Genomic DNA, 9,749 nt, shown 5'->3' with positions numbered 1-9,749 from the left:
AGCCCCTCAGTCCAAAACCTTAATTACACAAGCTTTCCTCTTCCATCATCTGTTAGAAACTCCCAGAGGACACACACACACACACACACACACACACACACACACACACACACACACACACACACACACACACACACACACACACACACACACACACACACACACACACACACACACACACACACACACACACACACACACACACACACACACACACACACACACACACACACACACACACACACACACACACACACACACACACACACACACACACACACACACACACACACACGGCAAAATAAAGCCTATGACTAGACAAGCCTTCGAGTTTGAAGTGTCTAAGAATAGCAGCAGTGATGTATAATATGGCTGACTGTAGGTTTACCAGACATGAATGTCATTAAAATAAAAAAGATTCACATACATACATTTACAGCCAACTGTCAGGAACATACAAATCACAAAGAATTCTCAGAAGAGGAAACATCACCATCACAGAGGAAAACCACAGGCAGTTTTGAAACGTCTGAATTAAACAATGTATCAGTCCCACGCATTATATCTGAACTTTCACATGCAAGTTAGTTTTATTTATCATAGACAAAAAAATAAATACACAAATCCTTTGAGTGTGCGGTTTTTGTGTGTTCTAAACATTGTGAGAAAGGATGTTCTATGTTGAAAATAGAAAAGCAATAAGCAGTTTAATAGCCATCTGCCTCAGGAGGAGGAGACTAAAACTGAGCTTAAAGGAGCGTCAATAATGTTCATCGCCAGGTAGTCAGAATCTGTATGAATGCTGAGGTTTCTCCATGGTAACACTTTATTATAAGCACAAGTTCAATTCTATTTTGATAGTTATTTAAAATTAACAAACAATGAAGGTATAATACATGTTTGAAAAGTCCCAATAATGCTATAAAGGATGTTACTGTAACAGTTTTGACATTTGATTAACTATTTTATCTTTTTTTCATTAATGACCTCAACCATTATTTGGATGGCTGTTAAATATGTGCAAATCATGATAATAGTTTGTTGAAGGATTCATAAATAGATTTTTAAAGCATTTATAAACTTATATAAACTACATTTATCTATAGTATATAGCATCCATTCAGGCAAAGTGGCAATACAAGGTGCTTTACAATACAATACAATACAATACAATTACAACAATAAGCATGGCACGGCAAAAGACAGTCTGTGAAACATAAGTATAGAGTGGATTCAATTTAAGAGAAGGTGAAAAGATATGTCTTAAGATTTCATTTGAAGGTATCATCAAATGTGATCAAAACAAGAAATGATGACATGGTTATCACTCAGAATAACACATGTGAGTCATTCATGTTTCCTGTAATAGTATAGTTTGTAAACAATTGAGTAGAACAAGCCTTTGTGCTTAATTCTGGTTGAGAAGCACACAAAATGGGTATTGGAAGCAGAATATAGCCTTAATTTATTTAGTCAAACATACTTAAGGGGCCTATGAACAGAGTCTTAATTTAGAGAAAATGTAGATTGTTATTCCCCCCCCCTTGCATTCTGAAAGAAAACAGGCCAGTGATCCAAGATTAACATTGTTATTCTGGGAAAGTGAATGCACGGCCCTGTGGGTCCACAGTCCAAATGAGTGTGCACGGATCCACAGTGTGCTCTGCAGAACAAACACTGACTAACACCTACTTGTGAGTTACCTCCGTTCTGACTCGTTCATGTGTGACAGGAAAGCAAGGTACTGTTGCTTCAGAACAACCTTTAACTCCAGAAGGGTTAGTGAGCGGGATGTGGGCGTAAAAACAGAGAATATGCAGCAGGAGGTTTGTGGAGAACATTTAGCAAACAGTGCATCTCATATCGCAATCAATATTAAACCTGCACAGGTCAAGCTGTTCGGAGATATTTATACAGCCCGACCAGCAGAGAAACACAGTGCTGACAATTCCCATGAAACATGTCTATGGCATCTATTGTGGGAATCAGGAAGATAGTGTTTGATGTGGTAACTGTTAAAAATCCATGATATCCTTCTAGATGTTCTTTACTGTGATTATACTTTGTTGAAGCTTTTTTATTGCCCTCCCAGGTATTCCTGCTGTAGTCAAACACAACATCCAGAATGTCCCATAAAAGACCACATAGCCGCTCTATCCTTAAAGGAGCGGTCCATGTTCTCCACAGGGAACTGGTTAAGTAGCAATCAGACAGACAGGGTTAGAGTTAAAGGCACTCAAAAGTGAACTACTTCCAAACCACTGTGGTAATGGGCAAATAAAGCTTTAAAGCAAAAACAGGAGTTTCTGCAAATGTTTTCGGGCTCTAGGGTGGAAATCATGGCGCTCACCTAATATTTCAACTGATGATTTAATGTGTGCATAAGGAAAACTAATATATCCCTCATAAATATCTGCTGGGTAGATTTGGTGTCATGTGCCCCAAGAGTGCACTGTATCATGATATTGCCGTGCCAGGGTAGTAAATGGCTGGCATAGCAGAGCATGGCCAGCCTGCTTCATTCTACTTCTTATGGCTTCTCTGCGCCCATTTTATAGTGGCGACACATAAAACACTGACATGCCATAATTCTACACTTTCTGCAGCCCAAAACTGTAACAGTAATAGTTTAGAAAAGGTGCAGGTGGAGATGGAATTGAGAAAAGTGCAAGGAGGGGAGATAAAATGTGTAAAGATAAGATGGACTTTTATTAATCCCTCGTGGGGAAATTGTTTCTCTGCATTTGACCCATCCTGTGTTAGGACCAGTGTGCTGCCATTTTGAACGGCGCCCGGGAGCAGTGTGGGGAACGGTGCCTTGCTCAGGGACACCTCGGTAGCACTTGCCGGGACTTGAACTGATGACCTTCTAGTTGCCAAGACAAGTCCCTATCGACTTCGCCACCACCGCCTCAAGAATGAGGAAGGGTACAAAAAGGGTGTGTGTGTGTGTGTGTGTGTACATACACGTGTGTTATACATTTGTTTTACATCCAAATGCCTTTGTTATGAGTCATTGTCAAAGGCGGAACAAATGACTGTAAATGGAACTATTAGTGAAACATGGAGGGTGAAAGAACGAATTCAAATTAAAGCGTTGCTCGCTAGCCACTTACTCTCTCTCCAGCTGCATAATTGCAGTGTTAGGACACTGAGCACTCGTGTGTGTGTGTGTGTGTGTGTGTGTGTGTGTGTGTGTGTGTGTGTGTGTGTGTGTGTGTGTGTGTGTGTGTGTGTGTGTGTGTGTGTGTGTGTGTGTGTGTGTGTGTGTGTGTGTGTGTGTGTGTCCAAAAGAATATCAGAGGTCACAGAGGTTGCCTTTGATTTGCCACGGTTATAAACACCAACCCACCATAAACCATAATCAGCACACACACACCGAGCTGTTGTAATTACAAAGTGCTTGTGTACATGACAGATGAGCAAAGGAGGGTATGTCTACACAGACGAGTCCAGAGCGTTTAGTGCCTTGTTCCTCCACACACACCAGAGCCACAGAACTAAAAGCAGTGACTGTATGTAACTTAGAAATAATATATGGAATAACATTGTTACAGGTGCCTGTATCTTTACATGGGGGGCTCGTTAAAGAGTCACTGAATGCATGCGTTTGTGGGGATTTTAATCAAAGTTACTTTATTTTTCAGGCACTTAAAGGTGGGGTAGGTAAGTTTCAGAAACCGGCTCGAGTGCACTAAAATTTGAAAGTACACAGCCGAAAAGAATCCGCCCCTTCCTTCAGACTTCCTTACAGAGCACCTCCTCCAACACACATGAACGCGCAATGCACGCCCAATGACGGCACGCCCAATGAGGGCACGAGATACATTTGTGTGTGCACGAGATACATTTGTGTGTGCACGAGATGGAAGGCTGACAGACAGGGCGGCAATCCAATCCTGTACTTTTTACAGTATTACGGCTTCCACAGATGACATTTTTTTATGGATTTTTTGTCAAAGCACTTAAAATATTCATTGCTATCGGGATGTTAAGAGCATTCCATGGAATATAACAAAAAGTGTATCTCGAGCCGGTTTCTCAAACTTTTAAAATTGACCTCTGATCTTTCGATAACCTCTAACTTTTAGCCAAAACACTAGACTGAGATACATTGCTTTGATGATACTCCCACAAAGCATACATATTCTGTAAGAAAGGCAGCTATAGACTTAGAGATTAAGGCATATTTTCTATGGGTAGTGAAGAACAATGACAATACATCTGTGTTAAACTGTGAGGCGGTGTTGCACATTGAAAAGGGGTAAAATAAACCTTTTCTGAAAATAAATACTGCAGACCAAAACATATAGAGAATGCAGGGCCTAAACACTTACATGTATACATATTTAGGAGAACTTCCCCCCCCCCCCACACACACACAATTTAGTCAAAGCTGCAGCTTTAGCTTATGCAGTGAGAGCCAATAACTCAAGACAGGATTATACTGTATATCAATACTACTCTACATTGGTAGGAGCATATATTTCTCCCTGCATCCACTGCACTGACAACTTTATGGTCCACTGGTTTGACATCTAAAGTCAATCATTCCAATGAGAAATGTTTTGATTGACAGCGGATGGATTAGTGCATCTAGTGGCCGTTGTCTCTGCTGACTGAGAGATGAAAGATGTTTTTGGTTGGTCAAAACGTTGCTTTTTGGACAGAGCGTCAAAATCATTTATCTAGGGGAAGTGTAAAACAAGCAAATTTGAGTTTTTGCACCCATATTTTCAAATTCAAGATCTTTAGTTAGCAATGGTAGAATATAACAAATAGTCAGATCTCGTATTTAAGTAAATGTAGTTATACGTTCATTAAAGAAGAAGAATTATGCTGAAGATATTTCATCTACAAAACCCACTCAGTGATGGTCCTTGAGCTACAGTAAGAAGGCAGTCAATGTAGCATTATTATTTCTCTCCCAGCCGACTACAGTCCTGCAGTGGTTCCCAAACGGTGTGCCGTGAGTCAAGTCCGGGTGTGCCGTGGGATTTTGTGACAACTATACGTTATTATTGCAATATACAACTACACAAAAATAATTATTTAATTTACTATATCAGTACTTTGTAGCTTTATATGTACGTAATCTGCGCGATTTGCGCATCCACATCTCCACGTGCAGTGCTGCATAAACATGGCTGAGTCAGCGATAACTTTCGAGGGGTGGAGGTATGCCCATTATTTTGAGTTCGTCTGAAGAATAGACAGGAATGTGACGGTGAGGTGCAAACTGTGTCCAGGCCAGAAGCTGTTATCCACTGCTGTAAACACCACGTCAAACCTCAACAAGCACCTGCAAAGAACACATGCTAAGGTGAAGCTAACGCACACGCTATTTGTTGTTTGTTTATATCACGTAGTGGTCTGTTCTTCTTCTCTGTCTTCCGGTTGTTGCCTGTTTTGAATGACACATACACACTACCGCCGCCTGCTGGTAAGGAGAGTCATTTCCACTCACGCATGCGCAGTTCGTACGTGCTCGACGATTAAAGTAACGAGTTACTTTATGTAGATAGTATCAAAGTAGTGTAATATATTACTTTTTTTTAAAAGTAATATGTAATATATTAAAAAAAATTAGTAACGACCCCATCTCTGGAGTTGGCGTTCTCTACTCTGATTTACATGAAGAACAACAGGAGGTCACGGCTCTCTGTTGAACAGGACTTGCGAGTGGCCCTCTCCTCAGTGCCACCAAGGATTAAAAAAATCTGCGCGCCCCGACAGGCACATGTATCTCACTAATTTGTAAATCGGCAAAATATTTACAATAGCACATGTTTCAATGCTGATTGCTGAAATGTTACATTTATAATTTGTAGTTCAGGACCATGGACAATGCAGCTTCCTTGCATTGACAGTTCTCTGTGCTGAATTTCTGCTGAGTTTCCTTTGCCTCATTTTTTATTGTGTGACCTGTCTGGTTTAAATGAGTGTGTTGCTGCTTTGATGAAGCCTAATTTGATAACGTTTCAAATTAATTTCTGAAATACTTCATTAATAAATATTTCATGAGTAATATAGTTGTCTTTGTCACATTTTATTTGGCATTAGTAAATAATTATGCACATAATACAGATATTTTACATGATATGAGTGATAACACGTGTTATAAGGGCTATTTTGCACAATAGGTGTGCCTTTAGATTTTTACTTGTCCTTTGGTGTGCCTTGGGCACAAAAAGTTTGGGAACCACTGCTCTAGAGTGTATGTTTCCATCCGTGCATCTCATCAAGCTTAACTCTGATTTACTGTAATATGTGTGCATTTTCATATTCAGCATGTACTATATATTATGTCAGGCTTTAATGTCACATCAGAGTTATGCAGCGTGACGCTGCGTGTGAAGCTATGTTAAAACCAATTTCCATATGAGGGATTATTACACACCTAACACTACATCACTGCTAGGTACCTGCTGCTATTTAGCACACTTGTCTGCAAACGTCCACAGGATAGGTACATTAGTCGTAGAGTAAACTTCATTATTTAATGTTTCCTAATATACAGGAATGCTGCCGCAGGTATGAACTGAGTGAAACAATAAATCAGGGAGTCAGCCAGCAGTGGGAAACACTGGACGACCCTCATTAGCTGCAGCACTTGTAGCGGCTGGCAGCCGGCTGCTGCATCGGGCCAGGGCATCCTGGGGTCAGTCTGGAGGATAATCAAAAGCTGTAATTATATCAGGAATGTCCCTCAAGCGCAGCGACTGGCAGGGGCAAAAGATCGCTGACCAGTATCTGACTCAAAACATGGAACACTTCCAGAAGGAGACAATGAGAACAGAAGAAGGAAATAAATGGAATAAAGCCAAAAGGACATTTTAAAGAAAGCACAGATCCTCGTGCTGCTGCCGGAGAGAAGCACGGCTCTTGTCATAATGCAACAGCAATGTGGGAGGATTAGAAGGACAATCGTGGAGAGACAATTAAATACATGAGACATTGACATGTAAATAGATAACACACGCACAAACTAGCTGTGAAAAGAAAATCCAGAGAGAGGAGAGCCAAGGAGCTGAGCATTCAAAGCTGGTGTATGAAAGAGGGCTGGGTTAAGGGGGCGGAGGAAGATCAATCATGTGGAATAGCAAAAAGACCTTTCAACAAACTGGCTTTCATCTACTGACAACGCAACAAACTGGTCTTGATGTGAAACTTCTTCCTGAGGAGCAGGGCCCCTGCCTCTAATAACTCCCCTCTGTGAACAAGCTAAATCTTTAATGGAGGGCAAGGTCAACCAAAAACTCCTCAGCTGTAGCTTGTACATAGCACACATGGATAAGAGGCACGGGAAAGTTAAGTGAAAAGGTAACTGTTTTTAAGAGAGCTGAGCGGGAGAACACCGATTGTGTGCCAGTGTGTGTACAGCATGTACTTAAAATCTATACTGTACACGTAAAGTGTATAAATAAAGGTGTAGACACTCACAACAACCATAAACACAGAGAAAAAATGTGCAAGGAATTATATCATTAGCTATTTACAAAAAAAGCCTCATTTATATTTCATCCCCCTGGCAACCCTTGCCTCTAAATATTTATTAAGTAATTAAAATAAAAGTTAAAAAGCCTCTGTAGCCTGAGGTCCTGTGGTACTGTGGTGGATAAAAAGCTCAGCTCAGTTACAATTCATTCTGTTAAAACCTGAAGTTTAAACCAATGCCATCTTAAATACATTTTGAGAGTGAAGTTCTCTAAAACTACAAGTTATAAAGGGGGCAGATTAATGCTTTACTTGCTGCTGATGCTGCTACTAGAGGGCACCTAACCCTCATACATAACCAACAATCCTAACTTGTTGAGTCAAAAACAGATGTGCTCCCAAGTATTTATTTATAGATGCCAAACGCCAGTCAGATCCCCTTTGAAAGATAAAACAATGACTACTTTTTTCTTTTTCTGAGTAAGGTCAAACACTAGAATACGTTGTGCATGTAGATGTAGTCAGTGTATATCAAAGACTACAACCAGACTAGCTGATGTGTGATTAGACACAGCAGTGCTTTAAGCTAGCTAAGTTAGCATGCTAACGGTTAGCCATTAATTATTTTTAACTTAATGAAGCATGTTAGCATATTTACAGTTGATAATTAGCACTAACAAAACATATAGCCGAGTCTGATAGGATTCTTTTTTGGTCATAAATCAACGTATTGGAAGAATAGAAAGTGGGACCTGATGAGGCAGTACATGAAAAGTAGGCTCACAAAAACAATTACAATGTCTCTTTCTGTGGACCAAATGTTTGCTCAAAAGTGAATGGCAATCTATTGAAGAGCTGTTTAGACATTACAATTATATTACATATATTACAGAACTTAAGTATTGAACAGAACAACGACCACAACAATTTTATTCTCTGGAGCTACCCTAATAGTGTCTCTTAAACGATAACAGCTGGGGTTGGGAGTAATAGTTTTTTTTCCGCATTTGTTTATTATAATTTGTTGTGTATATTTAGTTGCAGACCACTCCGTGCTCCAGAGGCTAATTTCCCACCATGGTCAACACAATACGCAGCACGAATCATTCAGAACATGGTGTTATTTCTCTGTGTTATTTAATCACTTCCATTGTGACCCAGTGCTCTGCAATGTGCAGGAACGAGTACATGTGCTGAGGGTGTGCTTTTTGCTAACAAGCACTGCTTTCGAGAACTTTCACCACTAGTTGAAAACAAACAATGAAAAGCCGCCCACTTGGCTCTGAGACATTCACTTTTAATTACAGACGGTTGAGAAAAAAAAAAGAATAGAAAATGCGACAAGGGGGAAATAGATAAGCTGACATTTTGGCAGGCAATCACGCATACAAATACTAATGGCACCAATTATGAGTGATGTGGGCTGGGTTAATCAGTATTTCTTATACAAGGCTCACTTTTGAGTTGAATTTTTTTCTTGTGTTTTACAGTAAATCACTGTCACGTATGCCTTTTTAGTGATTGTGAGAAGAGAGGGCTATTAGGGTGTCCAATCACATTAATTAGAGTAGAAGTTCACCATGGGTGCAACAGCAATTGGCGATTTTGCACATACTTCGTCCCCTATAGAAACTACAGTAATTAGGGAAAGAGTGTATAGCTATTGTCCCTACGACCCAAATAACAAAGTACTGTACACTATGTACATTCTTAAAGCAAACACCAAGTGAAGTTTAACATGAATTTGTATGAAGACACAAGAGGAAAGCTGAAGTTGCACTTGAGATATAAGTTTGTTAATTGCTTGCATTTTATTTTCCCATTGTAATATATTCAATAAAGTGTCATTAATCTATTTGTTTACAGTAATCAGTTGATTAATGACGGTGTTCTTTTTAGACAATGTCCAATTTCAAACGCCAGCTTTTTAAATACTTTGTGTCGCATTTGTGGTCAAACCAATTTGAACCCAAAGTCATTAACTGCTCCCCATCAATCATGTCTGCCCCCAAAGTGAGAGATGTTACAATAATAATGGATGATCAGGTGTGGTGCCGCACTGTTGCTAAGTACACCACCATAAATCCTCCATACACATACCATGATCCCGGACTAGTGTAATATACATCATTTCCTTTTATGTAGCTTCTCGTTGCACCCCATTTCTCTCAAAATGTCCTTGGTATCTCTCTCTTTTCACTCAACACACCTCATACTCTCTCCTTCAACTTCATCTTTATGCTTCTTTGGAGCTATGCTTTCTGAGGGGATTTAGTGATTCAGTGAATACATATTATTTAGGTTTCAGTCAC

The 9,749-nt window shown here is 39.8% G+C and overlaps 1 protein-coding gene across 1 annotated transcript in view; it reads right to left on the bottom strand.

Moving 5' to 3' along the window:
* Positions 1–6,640: 6,640 nt before the first annotated feature.
* The window catches only part of samd12 (sterile alpha motif domain containing 12), an 88,265-nt gene continuing 85,156 nt past the window's right edge, over positions 6,641–9,749 (bottom strand). Inside the window, exon 5 of the mRNA XM_071204732.1 lies at positions 6,641–6,667. Within this exon, the coding sequence (XP_071060833.1) occupies positions 6,663–6,667 (5 nt within the window). The 3' untranslated portion in view covers positions 6,641–6,662. The remainder of the gene's footprint in view (positions 6,668–9,749) is intronic.

The sequence above is a fragment of the Pseudochaenichthys georgianus genome, chromosome 11, assembly GCF_902827115.2.
Source record: "Pseudochaenichthys georgianus chromosome 11, fPseGeo1.2, whole genome shotgun sequence".
In the NCBI taxonomy this organism is placed as follows: domain Eukaryota; kingdom Metazoa; phylum Chordata; class Actinopteri; order Perciformes; family Channichthyidae; genus Pseudochaenichthys; species Pseudochaenichthys georgianus.
The sequence above is the reverse complement of the archived record's forward strand: the minus strand, read 5'-3'. Positions and strand labels throughout refer to the sequence as shown.